Genomic DNA, 26,924 nt, shown 5'->3' on the forward strand with positions numbered 1-26,924 from the left:
TGCTGACTCATATAACTTAACTTCGGAAATCCTGAAAAGACATTATAGAAAAGAGTTTTAAGGAAAGAGTAGAAGGATTTCAGTTAATTGTTTTTACTTTTTAAGGATCTGTGGTTGTGGTTCCGGAGAATCTGGCTGTGCCGTGTGTGGGTGTTGCAAGGCTTGTGCAAGAGAGTTGGATGGTCAGGAGGCAAGACAAAGAGGAATTCTTGATGCAGTGAAGGAGATGATACCTTTAGATCTTCTCTTAGGTAATGTGACAGATTGTACTACTCATCTTGTCCTCAGCTCAGTAATTTATATTGGTATGTGCTAAAAAATTAATAGTTACCTATGCAACACTGCTTATATGGTAACTGACAGTATGTCAGTAATTAAAGGATAAGGCTCTTTTTCTCTTTTTGCTAAGATTGTTTGAGTAGAAATAATTTGTGTTTTCATCAGTGTTTTGTTAGATTTTACTTTCTTGAATTTCATATGGTTCTTTCATATTTATTATTGTATCTATCTATATATGTTTTTTTTTGTGTGTGTGTTTCTTTGTGGTTTGTTTTTTTTTTTTTTTTTTTTGATCAATCATCTAGCTGTCCCAGTACCTGGGGTTAACATTGAAGAACACCTTCAGTTACGACAAGAAGAAAAACGACAACGTGTAATCAGGAGACACAGATTAGAGGAAGGAAGAGGTAAGATGTAGCTGCAGAGGAAAAGAATATGAAAGTCCATTTTCTTACCCTATACTGAGACCACTGAAAGTTTACACAATAGGCTGACTTGGTAAGACATTGCAATTAAAATTAGCAAGATTATAGTAACATATGAAAGTCATGTGAAAATATTCAGGGTATTTACATTTGTGCTATTAACATAGATTTAATTCAATATGGTGTTTATGGAGTAAGTCAAGCATATTAAGAATTGTGCCATCTGCCGAGCATCAAAAACTATTAGCAGTGGCAACTTTAAAAAATAATATATGAATTCTAAGAACTGGTCTTTCTCCCAGATTTTGGACTCATGGTTGTTATTTAACCCTAAAAAACAAAAGTTTAATATAGTATTTTAATTTCTGTTTTCTTAGTCATCTATGATCATTTCCATTTGAGCATGGTCCCGGCATTCTTCTTTCAGTCCAGTGCATAATTATGTTTTTATATGTCTTTTTTTCCCCCCAAAAAAGCTTATTCTGGTTATGTACAAGAAGGGTAAGTTGGAGAGTTTTGCAGGTTTTAATTGCAAAGATATAGGTGTATTGTTTCTCTTTTTCTCATTGTTTATGACCATTTCTGAGCCTGAAAATACATTTCACTGTAGTTATAAGTAGATAGTAAAATATAGATATTTTAATATACATCCAATAACAGAGATAAATATAAATATTACTAAAACCGTGGTTGCCCAGTAAAATCTCTTCTTTGTAGGATTAAGATAGATGGTTAAAGAGATCTGTGATTTTATTCCTCTGCCAGACAAAATCTTGGTTGGAAATACTGATACTGTTTATTTTAAATGCTTGTTAGACATGACATGAGATTTGGTGCATGAAATAAAATCTATTATCCATTTATCCACCATTACAAATTTTTTCTAGGCACTTTTTCATAGCATAGAATGGAGTAAATCATAAAATATATAGGATGTATGGTAAATTCTATTTTTATTAAACTTAAGTTATAGAACATGCTTGGAACTTGAAGATTGTTCTTTCTAGGATCTGATAAACAATCTGATTAATTGATATAAGAATGTTTGCTGTTACCTTGGCTATGTTTACATAAAATTATCACTTTTAAAATTGATTTATTTTAATGAGAATGTAGATACTGTCGTTATTTACATTATGTAAATATGGGGAAAATTGCATATTAAATGTTTTATAGAAAATAGGGTAAAATTTAAGTTCTACGTCTTTATGACATTTGGTAATTGAGTGACAATTTCTTTTATTCAAATAATATGATTTGTTAAAGGATAATTATCAATGCATCTTTTTACTACCTGTTTTTTCTTTTTTGGGAAATACTGGGTTGAATCATATGCATTGACCTACAAAAAACAGCAATTCCTTATGTTGCAACCAAAGTATAGCAAATCCTTATGATGATGTGTAATTGCTCGCTCTTTATGTTGTATTAGTTTTTTTCTCCCTCTGTAAAAAAGCTTTTCTTCTCTAGCTATAGTATATTTCTGCATATCGGAAGTAAAAGAACATTGATTGTGCATTAGTTCAACAAAATTTTGTGATTGCAGAATATTCTTTTGCCATTTATTTTAAAATGTGTCATAGACCTTAAAAACATCAGCTCTAGCCTTTCAGAGGTTTTAAAAACTCTATTATTTAAATATTTACAGAGATTTTATTACTGTATCTGATCTTATAAACACAGACTTATGTTCTAGGCAATTGGTGTATATTTTCTGACAAGTCCGTTTCATCCTATGTCCTCAATATATAAAAAGATTTCTTTAGATTATTGGTGCATAGAAATTTTGTCTTTTTATTTTTTGGTTAAGCTCTTTCTCATACATTTTTTCCATTTTTGTTAAAACACAGTATATAGTAAAATATGCAGTAGATATCTTTTCTTAATGGCTTAGGATCTTTATTATGGGCCTGAATTAATGGCATTCATTACCTAACATGGTACTGAAATTTGTGCATATTAGAACCATGCCCTTGCTTTGTACAACCTCCATGGTTACTATGGAATCATAGAGTGAGGACATTTTACAGTATGTATGTGTTTCATTTAACACAGCGCAATGCAAAGAGAACCCTGTTTATACATTTTATTTTGTAAAAATAATTTTAAATAAGAATTTTAACTGTATACCCATTTTTAAAAGTCAGACTACAGACTCTTATTCAATGATTTTAGGAAATTCTTATAGCATATTAAATAATTGAAAGCCAGTATGGTGATATGACACTTTTATGATATTATCTTTATATTCTTTCCCAGCACTCCATTACCAGCAGTTTTATAAGAAAACAAAATAAAATGTGCACAAAGATATCTCCACACTTGCATAAGGGAAAAACCAGAAAGGTAGATACCAAAATGTTGGTAGTAACTTTTCCTGAAAAGTGAGCTTAGAGGTGATTTTTATTTTGTTCTTTACAGTGTGTTTTCTAAATAATCTCCAATGTGTGTATTACTTTATAAACAAAATAAGAGTTATGTTTTTAAAACTTAAGCCGTTGTTTCTTAAAAAAATAAAGACTAGTTCTAAGGTGTTTATACTTTACCTTTGCTTTTTAAAAAATATTTTTATTTTAATTGGATGGAGGAATGCCTTTCAAGTTCTGTGCTTTTCATTATGTTAGAACGGTGGTTCTCAAAGTAGTCTCAAAGGGACTAGCATCACTGAGCACTTGTTAGAGTTGCCTGTTCTCAGGCTCCACCTCAGACCCACTGAGTCAAAAATTCAGGGAGCAGAGCCCAGCAAACTGTGTTTGAACAAGTCTAAGTAATTCTGTTGGTGCTAAAGCATAAGAACTGCTGCACCCGGGCAGTGATGTTCATAGTTGCTTCCATGCATCTTCTACAGCAGAATACCGGGCCTGTGTCCGAATGTCTGCATTCTGCTAAAGAGCTAGAGAGAATTGTTTGTCTTGTTTTGCCTTAATGAGGAAGACAAAACAAAATAAAATAAATTTTTAGTATTCCAACTGCCACACATACCTATATTTTTTTTTCCTTAGCCTCTTGGTATTTTTTAGTTACTAACAGCTTAGTGATAAGTTAATAATTGTACTCATTAATAATTGGCTTTTACCGGGGCACCTGGGTGGCTCAGTGGGTTAAGGCCTCTGCCTTCGTCTCAGGTCATGATCCCAGGGTCCTGGGATCGAGCCTCGAATCAGACTCTGCTCGGCAGGGAGCCTGCTTCCCTTCCTCTCTGCCTGCCTCTCTGTCTGCTTGTGATCTCTGTCTGTCAAATAAATTAATTAAAAAAAAAAAAAAACCTTAAAAAATAATTGGCTTTTACCTATGTTGAAATTTCTGAACTTCAAGATTAGATTATATCAAATTATTTAACTTGATTTATCTGTCTCATTCTATTTATTAAGTTTGTGTTATTTCAAAGTTGATCAGGATTTTAGGACCTGGTTCTTGTATTAAAGCTTTGCTCAGCCTCAGGACTATTGATGTAATTTAGTTGCTGCTGTTTATGACACGGTCTTACAGAGTGGAATGTGCTATTGAAACTTCAAAGAACAGTGTTATTACTGTACTTTTATTAATTTGGAACTTAGTCTTTAAATTTTTTATATTATTCTTTTAGTATAATTTTTTTTCTTAAATGTATATCCTTAGTTACCAGTGTATTCATTTACTTTTTTTTTTTTTTTTAAGATTTTACTTATTTAACAGAGGAAGAGAGAGATCACAAGCAGGCAGAGCAGCAGGCAGAGAGAGAGGGGGAAGCAGGCTCCCCACCCCCCGCCCCGAGCAGAGAGCCCCATACGGGGCTCGATCCCAGGAACCTGAGATCATGACCCGAGCCAAAGGCAGAGGCTCAACCCACTGAGCCACCCAGGCGCCCCTCATTTACATATTTTATTTCAGTGACATTTGTGATAAGTTTTAGCTTTTTAGGTTATACAGGGTTGATTGATATTTAAATGCTCTGAGTCTTATATTAACTTTAACGGTGAAATGCTTGTTCAGTGGAATTTTTAAGTAGAACTCTCTTAACTCATCAGAAGAACTACTGGGTAATTGTATCAATGCATGATCTTATCTTTGTATTCCTTCTCAGTGCTCTCTTGTAAAGAACACTAAGCTCAAATAATGTTGGCTACTTTTCCTTCTTTCTTTTCTCCTGAATGTTATCAAACTTTGATAATTGGGAGCTGTAGATGGGGTGAGCTTATGTCTGACTTGCCTGGGAGTCCCGTTTTACATTGACTGTCCAGGCCCTTTTCCTTTCAGTAGTTTCACTTGGATATCATGTTCTGTGGTTAGCAAAGCTATATGGCATGACCATTCAGAGCGTAGGTTCTGAAATTAGGCTTTGGTTCAGACCCTGGCTTCTTTTACTGGGGGTATATGATTCTGGAATTAAACCACTCTGAACCTCCCTTTTCTTACCTTTAATGAGCAGCACATACTATGAGGATTACATACAATGTAATAAGATAACCACTGGTAGAATTTTGGTGTACTTTGTTCCAATTTTTTTCTATGTATTTTTTTTGTTGAGTTATCTTACATCATTTCATACTGTGATACATACTGGTGTCCTTTTATTTTTTCCCCCTTGATATTCTATTAGAAAAAAATTTTTGGTGCTTTATTGCAGTGCCATTTTAAATTAATACAGGAATTTAGGTCAAAAGTTTTTCACAAATCTATCCTTTAGCTTATTTCTTTTATTATTTTCTCTTTATTTTCTGACCAAGTTTTATACATTTCCAGTTAAATCACTGACAGTTTTGTTTTACATATTTGGTTAGTGTGGTAGTATATGCATTTTTATATCTTGCTTATATTTTTTTCCTTACCTTCCCATTCTTTCTGCCAAGCAAATGGAGTTTAGTCTAATGGGTATACTTCCATACACCATATATACATTTACTCCATTATAGTATATCTACACATAATATCTACTGTGCTGATATCTATGCGTGTGTGAAAGTATAGGCAAAATGTTTATTTACAAAAGTGGCATTGTATTATAGATACAATTCTTTGCAGCATCTTTTTCTCATTTTACATCATGAACACACACTAAATTAGTAAATATGGATCTACTACATTCTATTTAAGAGCTATATAATAGTTTGTAATATGACTATACTGCAGTTTTTTTCAACCATTATTTTGTTGATGGACATTTAGGTTATTTTCAAGTTTTTATGTTTTGTTTTGTTTTTTACAATAAATACTCTTTATTCTTTTTTTTTTTTTAAGATTTTATTTATTTGACAGAGAGAGAAAGAGAGATCACAAGTAGGCAGAGCGGCAAGCACAGGGGGAGGGAAAAGCAGACTCCCTGCTGAACAGAGAGCCTGATGCAGGGCTTGATCCCAGGACCCTGAGACCATGACCTGAGCCGAAGGCAGCGGCTTAACCCACTGAGCCATCCAGGCGCCTTTACAGTAAATATTCTTAAACTTATATAGCCATATTGGAGTTTTTGTTTTATATAGTAGAGTTTCCCGGAAATAGAATATCTGGGCCAGAGAGTTTTTATGTTTTAAATTTTAACAGATATTTCAGATTGTTTTTGAAATGTTACAGGAGTTCATCTTCTCAAGACTAATATCTGAAAGTGGTGTTTTCTTCTAGCATCAAATGCATTATTCCTCTTAATTAAAAAAAAAAACATGATAAAGTGTCATCTCATTGCTGATTTAAATAGCACAAAAGCACTTTCTGCATAAAAATCCCACATAAAGATTTCTTGGGGCATCTGGGTGACTCAGTCGATTAAGCATCCGACTTCTGATTTCTACCCAGGTCATGATCTCAGGGTCCTGAGCTTGAGCCCTGCATCAGGCTAGCACTCTTGTGGGGAGACTGCTTGAGAGTCTCTTTCCCTGTCCCTCTTCTGCCCCTCCCCCTACTCATGTGCTCATGCTCTCTCAAATAAATAAATAGATCTAAAAAAAAAAAAATTCTCTACAGCCTCATGTTCCCTATGTCCATTTTTTTCTCATATCTGTGAACCTTTGGAGTACTACTACCTCTTTAAGTCTTAGCTTATGTGGTATTTTCTGTTCTTGTACCTGAAACTTCCTACATTCCCATACTTAAGGTTTGCTGGCTGCCCCTTCAGTGTGCTTAATTTTCTGATAGCACACAGTCATAGTGGCTTATTGAGTTGTGTGTAAACTCACCCTCCCTCGCCTCCCCACATTAGACTGCAAACTTCTGAAAGCAGAGATGGTGTCTTGTTTTTCCAAGATTTCCCAGGATCAAGGGTAGTGCCTGAAATTGGTCAGTACTTAATATATTCTTGTTGATTAATTGAGAACATTTTATGGACATCTCATTACCTCTACAGTGATGTTTCATGGTAGAAAAAGATTGTAATTATCTGTTTTTCATATGTATCTGCAAACTCATTTCCCACCACTTTCTGCTTTATAACCCTGTACTCCATCCATTTCGGTGATGTGTGTTTTTAATGACTATACAATATTGTTTACCTCTGCTTGCTTTTATAAATCCTGTTTCTTTTGCCTGGAATGCCCTCTTTCCTTCCTTCTCTCTTGGCAGACTTTTTCTCATTCTCATTGCCCAAGTTGATAGATCACTTTTCATCCTTCAGAATGTGTACAGATTTCCTTTATAACATTTATCACAACATACTGCAATTCTTAGTTTTGTTATTTCTGTCTTCCCTAATGGACTAAATTCTTATATATATGATACCATAATATACATGATACCTGGTGTCTGTTACATTAAAGATAAAAAATGGCAAATAAGTGAATGACTGAACTATGTTTATAAGAAAAATTATTTTAGTCCTTGGAACACAAATATTTTAGAACCTCACAGCCTGATATTATAAGTGGTGAGTTAAATTGAGCTCAGATGTATACTTCCTAGGCATGATTGCCTGTGGGCCTTCTAAATTTTTGTACCAAGAGACTCTAAAGAGATTGAAGTTAGTAAGAAGCTAAATCACTATGAATATTATGGGTATAATATTTTTATGGGAAGAAACAGTATCCCAGGAAGACCATAGAAATCAGAAAAGGGTAATGTAACTTAATATTACTGTCATTTTGATATTTACAGTTCTTTGCGGTAGTTGGAAAGTATCACATTCTTTTTAGACTGGTTTATATTATTTGCTTTAGTAAATTAATTGAAAAATGTTATGTTGAAGAAATAAGACATTTTACCTTGAAAATAATTGCTGCTGCATTACTAGGAAATAATATTTAATTTTTGTTAACTTTAAATTAGCATATTTCTATCTGTTGTAATCATAGAATATATTATTCTTGGTTTTTCATAGAATTGGGGATGCCTGCATTTTTATTTATATCTCAAGACATAATTAAAATATATTTTTCCTACCAATTTTTAATATTTAATGAAGGGTACTTTGTTGAATTTGCATTTGTCAAATTTTATTATAGGATAATAGTTTTATTTTGTTCCATCGTTAGAAAAATTAATTATAGCTGACGAGGTGTAGAGAATCATGAAAACTGGCTTTAGTTCAAAATATTCAATGCTTATATACTGTCAGTTTCCTTTTCAAATACTGGTAACCTCAGAGTATTTTGAAATTTGCAGGCATTTTTGATGTTGCTCAAACTTAAGGAAAGTATAGTTCAGTTCTATTAGAAAAGAACAGAAATTTTAAGATACAACTTAACAGTTTTCCCTTTTTAAGCTAAAGGATAGTAGGGAAAAGCAAATTAAATTTTTACTGAGATTAATTTTGCTATTGTTTTTTTTTCTTGAATGTAAGTGGAAATAACTATAATCTCTATGAATGTGCATTTATATATGTGTGTGTATGTACATAGTGGAGCTTCAGAAAGAAATGATTTTATCAGAGAATTGTTAATATTCCAAAAATGTTACTTGGGTTAGATTACCCTCTTAAGCATCAATACCTTGTTTCTGATTTTGTATATGTTGTTACAGAAATCACATTTGAAGTTAGATTTATTCTTTTCAGAAAATTAAATACAACTTCTGTAATCCTGTCTTTATAAAGTAGTGATTTTATATATATATATGCATGTACATGAATGTGTGTCCATATATGTGTATATATATGTATATATCATATCATAGTAATTTTTGGTTTTGTTTTGTTTTTTGCTGTCTTGTTTTCCTACCTGTATGGCAGAATGTTAATGTAGTTAAGTTAATAATATTTATCTTGGTTTTGTAGCAAGACTGATGTGGATATTAAAGTTTGAAGACCTTGTTAAAATTTAATCATTTAAAAATTAGTTGGTTTTGTTATTTTAATAGGAAAGATATTGTTGTCTATGAATGTTTGGTTTACTAAGCTTGAATATATATGATATTAAAAATATAAGATGATTTTTTGATTGAACTTTCTGATTATGTACTTGAGACTTTTCATACCTATGTGATAATTTTATGAGGTAAAAGAAATTTTACTATATCAACTATAGTTCAGATATTAAAACTTGGGTGTGAAATGGAGTTGGGGGTTAATGTGGGGAAATTGGGAGAAAAGTATAATGTCTAAAACAGTAAAGAATAAATTTCCATGCTTTTAGTTTGAATTATTTTTTATTCATTGTAGTGTTTTCATTTTGTGAGCTTTTCTATGCACATACAAAATGTTTCTCCTCAGGCCCCCTTGTATTTGCTGGTCCTATTTTTATGAACCATCGAGAACAGGCTCTAGCCAGACTCAGATCCCATCCAGCTCAGCTAAAGCATAAACGGGACAAGCACAAAGGTATTTGGTCTTCCTTATCGATTAGGTGGGATACTTCCCCAGTTTCTTCCACTCATTTGAATTTTGTCTCTGGGAAAATGCACAAACCTAATTCTTCTACTTTGCTTCTTTCATTATATAGCCTGAGGAGAAAGAACGTGATGAAAGATGTACTGTTTGTCAATGGCTGTCAGTCTCATTCCTTTTTATTTGTTAACTTTAATAAGACATTTTGCAATGTTTCTTTTTCTTTACCTTTTCTTTTCCAATTTCATAAAGTTGAGGGAAGATGGTAAAATAATTATTGCTTTCTGTTTTTATCCTTTATTATTTGCTCTTCAATGACTGCTGACATTTTATAGTACTTTTAAAAAAATGTTTTAGAATTAACAAAATTACTAAATTCATTGTATAAAGTGATAATGAGTTGATTGCTATTATACTTTTCCATTGTTTGGTTTTTTTTCCCATTGTTTTAATATTAAAGTTTATATATACAACACACAAAAATTATTGGCATTTGAGGGTTAAATGCTGATAGGTGTAAATAAAGAGCTATTATATAGACCTATTCTAGTCCTAGAAAACTGTCAGAGGTCTAGACAAGTCTGTGAGTTAGCTAAGAATCTATTTCTGTGTAATTCTTTGAGATCTCATAGCTCTGGATAATTAGACATATCCCTAAAGCAAGCTTATTTTCCTTTAAACTACAGCTATGGGTCAACTAAGATCAGGAAAGAATTTAATGCAGAGTATTTGTAAATTTATATATAAATTCTGCCTTGAATCCTGGTATGCGTACCAGGAGCTCTTTGACAAATATTACTTCCAGTTGCTGCTTTCTTAAATGTTCAGAATATATCCCACAAAATAGAATACAGAGATTTAAAAACGTACATTCCATATAGACAACCTGTTTTGTGTCTTATTTTTCCTTTGCTGCAAAACTGTTATAAACTAATTTTATTTTTAAACTTTCATATGCAATATATTATATTTAAATTTATTTACATTTGCGCCTCTCAATTTATCGGTTTGCCACTCAAAGCAAAACCACAAAACAAAACAAACAAAACCCCTCTTATTAATCAAAGCACTGGTAGAGCACTTTTTAAGATATATTCTACAGAAATAAAAATTGAGGATATTTTAAATCTAATGTGATTAACTATAGGAAAAGTTGTGATTGCTTCATTTATTGAGTGCTCTAATAATGCCATAAATGTTTAAATCTAAGGAATGATATTTGGGGTATACTATGTGTCAGTTATTTTATTGCCAGAATTTCTGATCTCATATTTTATACTATGCCACTATTAGGATGGATTTTTCTCAGTGTCTTTTTTTTTACCCCCCAATTAAGGAAAAGTGGAATTTTTCTAGTACTTTACCTGAGGTTAAATGTCCACATTTCAAGAAGCAGTTTAAAACTTTTTCAGCTCCATGTTAGTTTCTTATGGCCAAAAATCATACATTTTTGCAGAATTTGAAAATGAAATGCTAAATGAAGACTAGGGTTACAAATTTAAAACCAAATTTAAGACACTTTTCACAGTGTCTACATTGAATAGCTGTAGCAGTTACTCAACAATAACTGGCCTTGCTGCCATCTTATCTAAACACTGGTTTATTTTATAACAATACTGTGTTTTTGTAGCAACCTCTTTAGAAGGACTTACGTGTGGTACTACAGTATACAGCCAGTTGTGTGTATGTATATGTGTTTTTATCAGGTTTGGTAGAGTAAAACAGTTTCATCTCTTTACCACCAAAATGAATTTAAAGTGTAAGTAAGTAATATTTTATCAAATGGTGCTTTATTTTATTTTATTTTTTTTTCTCCCCCCAACCACCACCCACTCCCAGCCCAAATGGTGCTTTATTTTATATAAAGAGTATTAACTTACCACTCACTAATTCCTGTACACCCACAAATTCTCTCTCCCTATTCTCTTTGCATTCACTCTTCCTGTCATTTAATCATCTCCCACGCACTCTGCTTTTAACTCTTGCTACATGTAATCACATTCTTTTAATAAATTTTTCCTACATGTGATTTTCTCTTTTTTTCTTACCCTGTTTGTCTTCTACGAGAAATTTACTATATTAACTGCTGTGTTCTGTCTTTCATTTAATTATACTGGTGGTACAGATTGTCAGATGGTAATAGTTAAAATTGTCTTGACTATCACTTTTTTGTGGAAGTGTGTGGAGGGTAAGAAATGTGGATTTATTGTTAACCAGGAGTGGGTTCTGAGCTGAAAAGTTGGAGAGCTTCTGGCTGATTGGAGAAAATTCAGAGAAGGTCACAGAATCCATCCTGTTACAGGCAAATTTTGACTGGAGGCAAACTAGACTATATAAGGCTCAGTTAATAAGAATAACATATAATCCATAAAACATATAGTAAGTTATTTTAAAAATGTAACCATAGACCATATTTCAAACAGATAACTGGATTAACATTTGTTTCAGCTATTCAGTGCCTTACATAGGAAAAGATTTTGATGTAGTACTCCTAGTTAGGAACATCTGAATTGCTCTGGAGACAGTCTTGAAATCTGGCTTGGAGTGACTAATATGAAACCCGAAGGCTCACTGATGAACATCTGTGTGTATTTTATACTTATGTTTAGAAATGGTGTGGTGTAATGGAAATAATATAGCCTTTGGAATTAGATGTCAGTTTTAGTCCTAAATTTGTCATTTTTTAGAACTATGTGGCTATTCAGAAACTTCATTATCTCTTTGGCTTCAGTTTTCCTTTTTTTAAAGATAAAAATGATAATTCCTAACTGATTATGTTGATTTGAAGATTAAATTAAGATATATATGTATGTGTATATGTATGTATATATACACATATATATTCTTGGAATTCTTTGCTTTCTCTTTTAGAATTATCCAAAGGCACAAAATTTGAAATTTGTTAAATATATAATTAATTTTTTTTACAAAAGATTTAAGATGTCAGCCATTTGATGGTTGTAAAATAGATGATTAAACTCCAAAACTGCCCTACTACTTATTACTTTGGGCTGGTTACTTAACCTTTCTAAGCCTCAGTTTTCCCAGCTGCAAAGTAGAGTAACAATACTGATATCATCAGATTATTGTACTGATTTTTAAAAAGCAACAGTAATAAATATTGATTGAGCACTTTTTATATATTATATAGGAGCTTGTGATACCTCAATGTACACTATTGCTATTTTATAGATAGAAGGCAAAGGCTTAAAGAAGGTCCAGTGTCCCATTGTCATACAAGTAGCAAATGGTAGAGCCAGAATTCCAATTCAAGTCTCTTAGTCTTCAGTGCCCAAAAGCACTTCTTCACCGTGGTATTTAAATATTCATTATGTAGTACAAAGAAGTGCATAGCTAACTGTATTTGATAAATGCTCTGCTGTTTTCTTTTAGTCATTTTGTTCAAAGTACTCACTGTGTTCTGTGATACGTTTTATGATATGCATGATTATAAGATTACCCAAGAAAGTATAGATTGAGGTAAAGATTAAAATTAAAAGTTAGAGCCCTTTAGATATTGAATCTTCTTCTCTCTCTGTGTGTACACAAACATGCATAGTGTAGCATATATATATATACACACACACACAATATTTTAATCATATCTGTCAAACTTTGTAGCTATGTTATAGTTTCATTCTCACATATATATGGACAAACTCATAGTAGGGGAAAATGTAGATACGCTTATACCTACATGGCCAATTATAAGAATATTCAGATCTAATTATTTTTCCTGCAAATCTGAGATTAACTTTGTTGCTGCTCATTATCACTTTATTGACTAATGAGCAGAATTAATCTTGCTAAATTTCACTTCCTGATTCTTGAATTGACACTGAATTTTTGGCTGTGAATCAGGTACCCTTTTATTCTTTGATGACCTGTAAATTTCTAAACTGTTAGATGTATACTTGATTTTTTAACTGACATCAAATATGAGATGCAAATATGTATTTTTAAAATTCTTTCATTGCTGCTGCTAATGATCAAAAACTTCATCTCCTTTTTTTTTTTTTACTTGTTATGTTTTCACCATTTATAATAATTGAGAGATTATTTAATGTAGTTAGATACAGGTTTGTTTAGATGAACTTGAACAAAACGTTCCTGGTATTGTTTTTACCTTTAAATAATAACTATTACTCTTTTAATCACTATGATTTTAATCAGTAAGTTACTAGGCTTCTTTTTTTTTTTTTTTTTTTTTTTTTGGTCTCCTTCCCTGATTTTGTACCTCTATTGTGGGATTTGTATCTATACTTATTAATCTCTGAATCACAGGAGAGGGCAAAATGCTAAACTCAAAGGTAAAAACTTCTAATTAAGCATCAATACATTTATATAAAGTAAAATGATACTTATAATATTGAATTTACCTAAGTCTGACAAAATCATGTGAACACAGTATGTTTTCTCTGTTAAATTAGATCTGGTTTTAATAATTAGATATTTTTACCAGTTGAGGTCAAGCTGTAAAATTTCTATACATCTGTCATCTTATTTTGTTTTTAGACTATACTTACTTCTTCTTGTATAGGGCCTTGTTTGTATTAACCGTTCCACTGTCTTTCCAAGATGAGGAGTCTCGGAACTAAGACTGTGTTTCATTTTGGGTGGAGTTAACAAAATGTTGTGATTTTTTTTTCTCTTTAGCCCATTCATTCTTGCAGATTTAGTTTGACAAACCCACATTAGGTAATTTAGCAAAAGAGGAATCCTATTCTTTATCCTATTATAGTAAAACCTCTCACTAATTCAGAATTTATTATACTTCAGATGCAGTATTTGTAATCTTTTTTGAGTAAAAAATTCAAAGTAATTTCTTCCTCTGAATTTTCAGGGTCATACTTATAAAGGGGAAACCTGTCTAAAATCACTAGCTTTTCAAACCAAGGGCTCAAGAAATGAAGGATTCCTTCAACGTGCCTTCAACCTCTGGGTCCAGCAATTAATTCTTGTATGTTAAAGGACTTTTATGTTTATGGTACATTTTTATGTAATATAGGCCTATTTTGAATTATAATGTAGGTAACCACATTTTATTTACTGTAGCACTTAGTTTAATCTGTAAACTGTACTGCTTGAAGATATTAGAATGGAATTTTTACCTAAATGTTTTATGATTAAGAAAGACCTTTTCAGTAAGTCATATGGGCCAACCTATTCTTTGTTATTCCGAATTAGTGAGGTTTTACTGTCCTAGTGTTATAAAGAGTTTAAAGATTTTTTAAATAATAGGGTGTTATTTAGTTATTAAAAGGGAACTCATAATTTAGGCCAGTCTTATCTTACCTGGATTATTACTAGAGGTTAGAAATATTATATAAAAGAAGAAAGGGTAATATTGAACATAAAAGGATTTGATGTTATTCTGTCTAGCATTCTAAGATGGGCAATAAAAATTCAGATGTAATTAAAAATGTGTGTAGATCCACATGTGTATCTGCATATTATACACACTTATTTAGAGTTGCTATTACCACAAGGAAGTGGCTTAAACTAGTTGACCTTTTGAAATTCCTTCCAGATTTACATTTATTCCATGTGTAAGGAATTTGAATCTTAATAATACAGAGATCATATTTTAGTTGGTATATAGTTTTAGATTAGGAAAAATGAGTTGTCTCCTTTATTCACACTTTCCAGACTAAAGTTTTAGATCCTGGAATGTGGTTTTTGTTTTATGGTCAGAATGCCAGAATATTTAAGTCAAATGTAAAAAATAGGGGTGGGGAGAAATGTTTGAAGCAAGTTCGAGAGGGGAAGAAAGAAGAACTGAAACAGAAAGGTTTGGTTGAGAGTAGTGTTTGGGGGCTTGAAAAAGACCACAAAGTAGAATGGCTGAGGAGCAGTGCGGGACAGGAAAGATGAATAAGAGCCAGCCATTGGGTTACAATATTTTGGATAAAGCTCTTTGGTCTTTATACATGTTTTTAAAGTTCAATTGATGGAATACTGATGTACAGGGTAGCGTTTCTGAGATGTATATGTGAAATCTAAGTCATTTAAAAGTCAACTAGGAACTTATTTTTTAAGTGGCTGGTACTAACACTATTACTGAGTTTAAAATAATTGTTAAATGACTTTGCATGCAGTTATTTTTATGCAAACTAAATTTTCCCATGTAAACTATTTAGAATTTTGTTAAATATATAATTTAATGACCCATTTACATTACATAACTGACTAGCCTAATAGGTTTTATCCATAACCAAATCTTTTCTCTGTTTTTATTGATTTAGTGATACTCGCAAACAGAAATATATAGTATATCTTTCCAAAATTGCTTTACAGGTAGATTCTTGATCTGTCACTTCTAACAGCTGCAGATTCTTCTTGCTTATTTCTCTTAACATTTTTCTCTTGTTCTTCCATAGTAAACTGATTGAAAGTTTTATTTTGAAGATGAATAATGGCTTAATCACAAATTATAACACTTACAGATGGAAGTGGAGAACGAGGGGAAAAAGATGCCAGCAAAATCACAACATATCCTCCAGGCTCTGTGCGATTTGACTGTGAGCTCCGAGCAGTACAAGTCAGCTGTGGATTTCACCATTCAGGTAGCAGCTGGAACTTTAGGGTATAACTGCATTTTTACAATTGTGCTAAATAACTTAGTTGTTTGGTTTTGACAATTGTAATCTACTAAGCATGTGTTAAAAGCTGTAGTATGACAATTTCTCTCAAATCTGTAAAAACTTTGTATTTGTTACAGACACTGTGGCATGATAGAATAGGTACTTGTCTAGGGATCTGGTTTTTAATCTGTCTTCTGATGGACATATTTTATAATTCAATTAATGAAACTGCTGAAGATGAAATAATCCCTAAAATCCCTTTGCTCTCTAGGATTCTGTGATTTTTACCACCTGGTCCCATATCTTGCTGCTGTTCAATGAAAAATGTGTATCAACAAATTTCTTAAAATGTAGAAAATAATTAAATTCTTAGTAAATTACTGACATTTGACCTATATAGCCTAGGTTGTACTATTCAAACTTTATAAAAATAAAAAATGTTAAATTCTTTCTTTGGTACTAAATGTATTTCCTTATTTGACAAGCATTGACAGATAATAAAGTTATAACATTTCACTGAAGTTGTGCATAATTGTACGGAGCTCAAACCCATGTGCTGCCTATATAATTATCCTAGATATGAGAGAACATTATTTTCTATGGAATTTTCTACTCATTATTAAAAAGGTTTTACAGTTGGCCCAAACTGGTATCTTATAAAATATTGATATTATTAAATGGCATTTATAAGAATTTTAATATATTATATAAAACATACATTTTTATAACCTATACAAATATTTTACAGAACTAAAATTATACTATCTTACTAAATATAAATTGCCTGTGATTCAGTTACCCTTTTTTTTTTTTAAGTTTTTGTTTTAAACATTTGGTCCTCATATGACTAGGGCACTCCTTAATCCCCATTACCTATTTCATCCATCCTTCCACCCACCTCCCCTCTGGTAACCATCAGTTGGTTCTCTATAGTTAAGATTCTGTTTTTTGCTTTGTCTCTCTCAATCTCTTTTTTTCCCCTATGCTCATTTGTTTTGTTTCTTGAACTCTACATATGAGTGAAATCATATGGTATTTGTCTTTTTCTGACTTTCTCTTACTCTCTAAGTCCATCCATGTCATTGCAGATGGCAAGATTTCATTCTTTTTCATGGTTGAATAATATTACATTGTATATATGTATATTACATATTCTTTATCCATTGATGTCAATTACACATTTTAATGGCTCTGTAAATTTTAAATAGTGTATATTATACTGCTTTCAGTATTGTTATGACAGAAATACAAGATACATATAATAAAGCTGTGTATTTTGTTTTCAGTGGTTTTAATGGAAAATGGAGATGTCTATACTTTTGGATATGGGCAGCATGGGCAGCTAGGACATGGAGATGTCAATTCCAGGTACTAGGACTTTTTGTTTGAAGATACTTTTTTCTTTTTTTTCTTTCTAAATATGTATTTCTATATTTGAAATCGTATTTTTGTCATTGTTTTGCAAAATGTGGCCCATAAATTATTGGTGGATCTTGATTTTGTGGTTGAGTGCTTTTGTGGGATAGATGATTTTGTGGCTTCAGAAGAAATATTGATTTACATTTTATACATTTAAAATAGAAGAGTGACTATGATTATCACAAAATCCTATCATATTCTTAATAATTACTGCTTTCTTAAAGGCTGTTCATAGCAATAGAAAAGACAGTGGATATCCCCAAATTGCATTTTTAAATGCAATTTTAATTGCATTTTTAAAAATCAGTGGATTCATTCATATTCCTTAATGTTGTCAGTTTTTAAATTTTGGTCTAATATTAACATGAAATCATAGAAGCATTTTAATAATCTTTAAGCAGAACCTGCGGTCTCTCAGAGGAAACTGACTTATCTGGAATAGTAAAGAACTATTGGTGGTGGAGACTACCAGACATTGCCTTATACTCCTTCTTCCCTGCCTCATTTGGGAGTAGAGTTTTCGTTGGTGACATGACCGTGCAGTAAAGACTTCATTTTCCTGCTTCCATTGCTGCAGGATATAGCCGTGTGAATTAAAATGTGCTTTGGAACCATGCTGTTAAAGGGGAGGGAAGTACTCTTCCACTTCCTGCCTTGCTTCCCAGCTTGTGGCCTGGAATCTATGTGTGGTGGCAGGAACTGGAGAAGTCAATACAGCAATCATAACTTGGAAACCACGCATTGAGACTGGCAGAGCTACAAGACAAAGAGAGTCTGAGTCCCTGACACCGTAGAATTGCCACATTGGCTCCTTACAAGTGGATGCTCAGCTGAGAGAGAAATAAACTTCTATCTTGTTTAAGTCCTTGTTACTTACGCTTTCCTTATATCAGCTGAACCCATTTCCTGCTTAATAATAGAAGTGAGAATGCTTTTGGCCGAAAGTATAGAAAATCTATCTTTATTAGTTCAGGACTTCAAGAAGAAGTTACTAAGACAGGATGTCATGTGCAAAGGAGTCATTGGGAGAAAGTTCGTGTGGAAGATGAAAGGGAAAAGAGCAGGAATAAGCAGGGAAAACTGTCAGACACAATGCAGGTCTGACCCCTGTGAGAGGAAAGAAGGAAGAAGGATAGAGTAGGAACTGTCTAGAGTGAAGTGTAGTTCTGAGAGAGTTTCAGGCAGGCAATGTGGTGTCCTTAAGCTGAGGTTGCCCTTGGAGGACCCCCATATTGGGCAGGATGGTCAAGCATTATACCTTACCATGCTCAGACATGGCTGATAGCAACCTAGGGGAGAAGAATGGCCTCATGGATCCAAAGGGACAGCATCTAAGGCTGTCAGTCAGCTCTGCTCCCTGAAGTAGGTTGTCAGAGGTCTGTGTGATCCACATATATGGCTGCCTCACCATTGAAACCAGCCTAATTGATCAAGCCTGGAGATATGTATGGCAGCTTCAGGCCAGACTTGACTTGCTGACTCATTTTGCCATAAGAACCTTCTTTCTTTTGTGAATCTCTACTCTGCCTCATTCTCCCTTGTATTTATAAGATACCTGCCAGAATCAACTGGGTGTATATGGTTTCTCTTTATGTACAGTGAATTACTCTAGTCCTTAAGTAAAATCCAGAATTTTCACTCTGTTCTGAAACCACCCCATTACTCTGAGGGATGCAGTTATTGCCATTTATATGGTAAAGACCAGTGATTCTTAATCCTGGCTGCACACTGGAATTACCTAGGGAACTTCAGAAATCCTATGCCTGGATTCTGCCTCTAGAATTTCTAAGAAGAATATGTTGGGAAGTGGGGGTAGGGTGGAGGTGGATGGAGGCAGCAAGGGCAGTGCTGGATAGGATCAAGAGTTTTTTTCCTAAAAACTGTCCAGACTCTAATGTGCATCAGGATTAAGAACCATTCACTGTTTGTCCTTTGTGGGTAGGGTCAGATACATTTGCAGTGCACACAAAATAGGTATGAAATGGCATGTCCTTAGTTAATTTGATGAATGTTGTTGCTAATGAGAAGAGATAATTAAGGAACCATTAAGTTGAATTTCTCACTAAAAATGTAAGTGTAGCATCCATTTGATATTCTTGTCAAGAGATTTGTAAAGCGGTCACAATCTTTTTCCTTTTATTTAAATGTTTTAATTCTAGTTAACAAAAGCTATTGCAATCTTAACGACCAATATCGTGCTTAGAAAGAGAGCAAAAGGTCTTTGGCAGAATCAGTTTCTCAGATGTCACTGGATATGACATTTGAATATTGGACATTGGACAAGGTAAAATATCCGTGGCTTGCAGGGTTGACTAGTTACTGTCACAGGTGTTAGAAGGCAGCAGATATTTTGCTTTATAGTTGAATGACATCAGTGATATGCAGAGACTGAGTCAGAGTTGTAATTTGTATGGGGAAGAATTTGGCAACTTTTCTATTTTTCACTGAGGCTCATGACACAGAAGAGGGTTTATCATCATCTTCATTATCATCATCATCATTGTTGCTCATGTTGATAATTTTGTAGTCATGGTATAAGCTGAGAAAAGTGCATTACAGTTAGACACGATGGGCCATCAATCATGTGCAGCAAGAGGACAGAAAATAATCGGCAAACAATTATATTTCATGGCCTCTCCTGAGTGGGAAGGAAATAGTGAAAATCATGATTATGATCAAGTCACAGCCCTGAGGTAATTGTGCAACAAGATTCTGCTACACCACATTGAGGTGTAATGGCTACTGAAGGAGAAGTACTCTTTTTTTTAAAGATTTTATTTTCTTATTTGACAGACAGAGATCACAAGTAGGCAGAGAGGCAGGCAGAGAGAGAGGAGGAAGCAGGCTCCCTGCTGAGCAGAGAGCCCGATGCGGGGCTCCATCCCAGGACCCCAGGATCATGACCTGAGCTGAAGGCAGAGGCTTTAGCCAACTGAGCCACCCAGGCGCCCTGAAAGGAAGTACTCTTGTCAGCTTTCAAAATAAAGAGGTTACCTAAAATCATTGTCTCATAGACCTGATTATATCAGTGAGCACTGTCCCTTAATTTGCACTGACTTGCTCAGGTGATGGTATCATAGCAATATGCTGAGTATTTCGAATAGCTGGAATTTATCATCTTCACAAAAATATAATAGGTTTAAATTATTAAAAAGATATCAGGGTTTCTTAAGAAGATTAAACTCTGGTGAGGTTTGCTTTAACTGCTCGATGTTGTTCTTTTCCCACAGGTACATTTCGATTCCTGGTTCCATTGATTGAGTTGTAACTGGAAGGTTGTAGCATGTGGTATGGGGAGAGTTAACTGGGTAGCCCAGTGAAATAATGCTTACACACTATGCCTGGGTGTCCTAAACAGAAATTAGCCAAAACCATTTCTGTTATAACCCCTCTAGTTACCCTGTTTGTCTTGACCCATGTCGGACTTGGAAGGCAGGACACGAGAACTGTGGTACGAATTGAGAATCGAATTGACTGCATATGTGGAGGAACAGAATCTCTATAGCATACATGTTAACTGACACAAAGAAGACATTTAGTAGATATTTACTTAAAGTGTATGGTTGGGGGGCAATTTTAAAAATGTCTGGTAGGGACGCCTGGGTGGCTCAGTTGGTTAAGCTGCTGCCTTCGGCTCAGGCCATGATCCTGGGGTCCTGGGATCGAGTGCCGCATCGGGCTCCTTGCTCGGCAGGGAGCCTGCTTCCTCCTCTCTCTTTGCCTGCCTCTCTGCCTGCTTGTGTGTACTCTCTCTCTCTGACAAATAAATAAAATCTTCAAAAAAAAAAAATGTCTGGTAAATCAAGTGCTTTTAACTGGAATTTATTGTATAGCACACATTAATAATGTGTGGTTAGTGGAAGGTCGGTATTGAAGTGTGCATGGTGGCAAAGATTAACAAAATGTTATTGATGGTCTCCTTACTTAATGTATTGTGTTGGCAAAATAACTTCATTCTCTGGTTTGGGTCCTGATTCTATCACTTGGTGCCCATATGACCTTGGCCAAGTTTACTTAACTTGTCTCTGTCTCTTCCTCTGTTTAACTGGAGTAAATATATTTCCCTGAGAAGGTTCTTGCGAGAATTCAGGGAGATCATGCCTGTCATTCACTTAGCTCAGGGTCTAGTCCACAGTAAGTGCTCAGTGATGTTAGCTGCTGCTTTTTAAAGTAAATGTCAGAAAGTTTGTGAAGGCTTTTGGACATTTTCATGATGAGTCTACTAGCCCTCTTTTTGGTTTGTTTCTTTTGTTCAGTATGCTTCTGAATGTCTGAATTCGACTTTTTTAAAAATCATTTTTAGTAAACTTTAACATGGATGTTGGCAAAGAGATTATAGAGGCTTTTATTCTCTGTTTTTCAGTAGAATTTTGGTCATTCTTTAAGTGTCTTTGAGTTTCTTCTTTTTCTTGGTAGACTATCTTCATTCTGCATTAATATATTACCCAATCATGGTATCTAGAACCATTTAGACAAGTTTGAAATCTTTGCTTCATCTATTACCAACTACCTAATTGCAATTTACTAGGCCTTACTTTAAGTATCCCATAGGATTGTTGAAGCATTAGTGCAGTGTATGTGAAATGCCTAGTGTGTACACATGCATGCAAACATACACGTTTTCTGTTCTTCCTGTGTATTCAAACTAATTTAATAAATGTGCTCACTAATATTATGGAAAGAGTTCAAAGACTGTTTTAGAAAGTCTGCCACTAGCTCTTGGGAAAATGCTCTAAGCTCTTCAGATCTACCCAAGAGTTATTTTAATAATCAGCGATAGGTTTTATGTAAAAGTACTTTGCAAACTACAGAGACTTTAACTGTTGTTAGAACATTCCCTTTATTCTTTGCTACTGGTTGTTTAGAGAGCGTTAGTTCACTTTATAACCCTTGGGGCCATTGTGGGGTTTTGTTTGTTTGTTTGTTTGTTTGTTTTTGTTTTGGCAAAGCTCCCCATAGCGCAAGGTTGAAAACCATTTACCTTTCACTACTATTCTTGGCCATATTACTCCCTCCACAAGTTAAAAAAAACTACTGCTGTTTTGAGGCAAGGCCATTCTGCTCTCTTCCCCTTTCATTACTTACCATTCACTCAGTAGCCTTTCATTCACTGAAGATTTAGTATGTCGTTTGACAGTATATTCTCACTCTGAGTCTTGTCACACTCATGAGTGACTTTTGTATCCTTGTCCGTGGTCCCATACAATATACTTAATCTTGACACCTTCTATCTAGTAAATTTTACTTTCACATTCGTGGTAGTTATTCCCAGGACCCATCTTGGATCCAGCACAGCTCCAACTCTGAATTCTTAAGTTTAAACACCTCATAATCTGATGATAATTTCTTCTGTTACTTAGCTTTACCTTATTCAGCCTTTGACTTTATCAGTACTTCATTCCCCACTGCCCTCTACGTTTTTACTCTCTTCTACCTTTTGTACTTTGTTTTCTCTCCAAGTTAAGAGATTGTTTATTTTCTTTACCTAGACTCTTATCAGTAACCTTCGTTTTCTTTCCCTCTTGGTCTCAATGCTAGGGCATGGCAAAACTTCTAGCATGGATCACTCTGTCCATGTTTTTGATGTGTAACTTAGGCTTCTGGAAAAAAATGAATCACTGTATGTGTGCAGATTGTTACCTGACTTCCAGATTGATCCAGGGCTCTACAATGGGCAATCATTGTTCTGCTTTGTGGTTTTGAACTACTCGGTTTAACACCTCTTGAGAATTTGGTGAAAGATGGGGTCTGTCTTCAGAACAGTAGATATAAGAATATACACATAAAGGTTGACTTATAAATTTAGGAGGTTCACAGAAGCCCTGAAGCTCCTTCACAGACTTCCTAGAAGTCCTTTGAATCTCAGTTAAGAACTCCTGATCTGCATATATATTTGTTCCATTCACCACCATGCCTTTTCTGTAATCTTCAAATCCTCTGCTTACCCATTTCCTTCTTCCTCTTAACACATGACTTCTGTTAAAACAAAATCCATTAGGTGGGAAGTTCTTCACCCCACCAACTCTATAAACCTATCTACATCTATACTACTTCTTTTGCTTCTTCATATTACTTTGAAAGAGGGACCTGTTCTCATCCATGCTATGAAGCCTACCTACCTTTTCCTTAGGAATCTCGCTGTTTTGTTTCTCCTCTCTAAACTGTACCTTTAGCCTTTTTATCTCCACTCATGCTTTTAAACTTACATAAATCTCTGTCATCTTAAAAGGAACAAAGCCTCATTGAGCTTCATTTTCCTTTTAGCTGTTGGTTCTCCTTTATTTTTCTTTTTTTGTGTGGAGATTCTCTCTCCCTCTCCCTTTGCTCCTCCTGCCTGCTTGTGCTCTCTCTAAATAAAAAATTAAATTTTAAGAAAATTTATCAGACTTGTCTGTAAAATAGAGCCTCCTATTATTTGTTGACTGTTTCTATAGTGGTTATTCTAATTACAGAAAATGATTACTAAAAGTGATTAATAAATACTTAGTAAAATCGTACGAGGATGGATACAATGGATATAAGGATGTCATTTATTGTATTAGTTACCATTTACTCAGTGTTAACTGTGTGCTAGACATTGATCCAAAAACTTGACATGTGTGAGCTTCTCTCTTGTTCATAGGAACCCTACAGGGTAGGTACTGTTTCATATTATCCTCTTATGTTATAGAAAAGAAAACTAAAATACAAGAAGGATGAGTACATTGTTCATAGTCTTGGTCCAAGTGCTATTGTGTGGCTGTTCTGTTCTATATAACTCCACAAATCCTTCCTGTAAAATATAACTTTCTTCCTTTAAAAAAAAAATTGTGTCCATAAGTAGGGTAGAAATTTAGGAAATCTTTTTAAATAATCTTTTTAATCTCTTTAAAGTCAGTGTTAATGTCTTTTTCATCTTTGTATATCTGGCGCCTATCTTTGTATATGAAGGCAGGCATATGGTACTTTAATAAATACTAAGTATACTATTAGTGCCTTTTATTTCTTCTATTCCTTATTGCAATGTTTATTTATTGCTTTTTATTTCATTTGAGTCTTGTAAGAAATTGACCTAATTTTTTTTTTTTTTTTTTTTAACCTAGGGGATGTCCCACTCTTGTTCAAGCTTTGCCAGGCCCTAGCACACAAGTTACTGCAGGCAGCAACCACACGGCCGTACTTTTAATGGACGGACAGGTCTTCACATTTGGAAGTTTTTCTGTAAGGAATTTTTAAGCATTAATAGTATTGCATTATACCATTGCCTTACAGTTTGTCTGTGTCAGCTGTTTTTTCTGGTTTCAGTGCAATTCTTGTGTTATAATTATTGCATATGCATATTTCTTGTCTCCACATCCAGCATACACAAGGCCTGAATGACATTACTGTGAAATAATTTTCTTCTCTAGTGTACTATTAGAATTTATTAAATTTAACAACTATGTTAGAATTTGACATGTTTATTCCAGGTCAAAATCCTTTAAGCATTCAATAGAGTTATTCTATCATTTGAGAGCTTATTTCCCAAGTGGCTTGCAAAGATTCATTTTTCTTAACGTATAGAACTTTTTCTAATTTAGAACTTCTTAAAAGCCTGGTTTTCTTACTAGATTTCTTTAAAATTATAGTTTCCTTTTTCCTCTGCTTTTCTTTCTCTGTCTCTGTTTATTGCCTGTTTTGTTCTCTTTCTGCCAAAGCTTGAAAAGAGTGAAGATGCTCTGAGAAGTTTTATATAGTTTGGGCATAGTAGAGATCAAGGAAAAGCCTCGTAAGACTGTGCTAATAAGCCTATACCATCTTTGATGTGGGTAACTATTCATAACTCCATAACCTAAATCTCTGGGATATAATTTGCAACTATTGATTTTTTTAAAAATGTAAATGTGTACTTTAAGAAAAAAATCTTTTATTTGGAAATGCTTTTAAACTACAGAAAGATTGCAAAAAATAAGAATAATACATAGAACACCTTTGTACTCTTGAACCAGCTTAACCTATTTGGTAACATTTTGATTTGCATTATCACTTGCACATGCGTGCTCTTGTTCTCTCTTAAGCACTGTGTGTGTGTGTGTGTGTGTAAAACATATTTTTTCCTGAATCCTTTAAGAGCAACTTTGCATATATAATGATCCTTTATTCCTGAATACTTATATTTTTTTGATTGATCCAACAGTTATTTTTTTGGCATTTTTTGGTCTCCTCCAATTTAAGATCAGGTATTACATCTGACTGTGATGTCTCTTTAGTCTCCTTTAATCTGTACCATTTCCATACCTTTTCTTTGTCTATCTTGATGGCATTGACATTTTTTAAGAGTACGGTACTTTCGTTTTTGGGTTTTTGTTTTGTTTTTTTTAATAAAATGGTCCTTATTTTTGTTTTTCTGGTATTTCCTCATATTTGGAAGTAGGTTGTGTATTCCAGGCCAAAATGCTATGTAAGTGATTTTGTGTTCTCCACAGGTATCACATCTGAAGGCACAAAATGCCCACCTGGAAAATGTCTGATTTTTCTACTGCATAATTAGTATTTTTTCTCTTGAAACTAATAAGCAGTTTATGGGTTGACTCTTTTAATAAGATAGTTTTAAGGTATATGCTTCTCTTACAGTTTCCCCCTAGATTTAGATTCCCATTCTTGCCTAAACCAGTCTTTACTATAATGATTGCAAAATGATGATTTTCCAACTCCAGCACCCCCTTACATTTACCAGTTAGCCCTTTGCATTTTATTGTAAGCAGGCACCCTTCTTTCTCATTTTTGTTTTTTTTTTGGTCCAGATGCATGTATTTATATTTTCCTCATTACTGTCCATAATTATTTGGGTGCATAGATTGTCTCAGATTTCATGGATCAGAGTCCCTTTGAGCTGGCTCCTGTGTTCTTGTGACATGCACCTTCACTTTGGGGGAATTTCCTTACTTCCTGGCATAACCAGTTGTTTCTGGCTTCTCTGTATCAGTCCTAGAAGCAGCCATTTCTCCAAAAATGAGGGTCCTTTTTAGTGAGAACTAGTTTTAGACACCAGCTGAGCACTAGGTGTATTCATTGCAGTGGGGTGTCTTTAGATCCCCAGTACACATAAGTTTATGCATATATACATACATGTGGGTATTTTAGAAATCAGAAGCCCATACCAGTACCTCTAATTCCAGCCCATCCCCACAGGGGTCTTTCTTAACCTTCACCCATTCTGTGTTTGTTTCCTTCCCTCCAAAGTAAGAATTCTAGCTTCTAATACTATGAGTACATTTATTTCTCATTTACTCACTCCTAAAATATGGTAAAATAGTTTTATATTTGCTTTTCCCACACCACTATAAAAACAAACTCACTAAAAGGAGTTCACGATGTGTCTTTCACTCTCACTCCTGACCCCTCTCACCCGTGTCCCTCCCCACAGCTAAAGGTATAAGGTTTATAAGTTAACTTGGGTTCTTTCCCCCACCCCATTTCAGTGGGATTATGTTACTCCTTTGGAATAGAATTGGATTCATTTGTTTCAGTTTGCCA

The 26,924-nt window shown here is 33.9% G+C and overlaps 1 protein-coding gene across 2 annotated transcripts in view; it reads left to right on the forward strand.

Annotated features, from left to right (window-relative positions):
- MYCBP2 (MYC binding protein 2) overlaps positions 1-26,924 on the forward strand; it is a 262,432-nt gene that overhangs the window by 71,625 nt on the left and 163,883 nt on the right. For both annotated transcript variants that reach the window (XM_080798126.1, XM_080798127.1), the window contains exons 16-21: positions 106-251; positions 585-686; positions 9,313-9,420; positions 15,873-15,992; positions 17,297-17,378; positions 24,512-24,629. In XM_080798126.1, coding sequence (XP_080654252.1) covers positions 106-251; positions 585-686; positions 9,313-9,420; positions 15,873-15,992; positions 17,297-17,378; positions 24,512-24,629 — 676 coding nt within the window. The remainder of the gene's footprint in view (positions 1-105; positions 252-584; positions 687-9,312; positions 9,421-15,872; positions 15,993-17,296; positions 17,379-24,511; positions 24,630-26,924) is intronic.

This window comes from Martes martes (assembly GCF_963455335.1).
Source record: "Martes martes genome assembly, chromosome: 3".
Classification (NCBI taxonomy): domain Eukaryota; kingdom Metazoa; phylum Chordata; class Mammalia; order Carnivora; family Mustelidae; genus Martes; species Martes martes.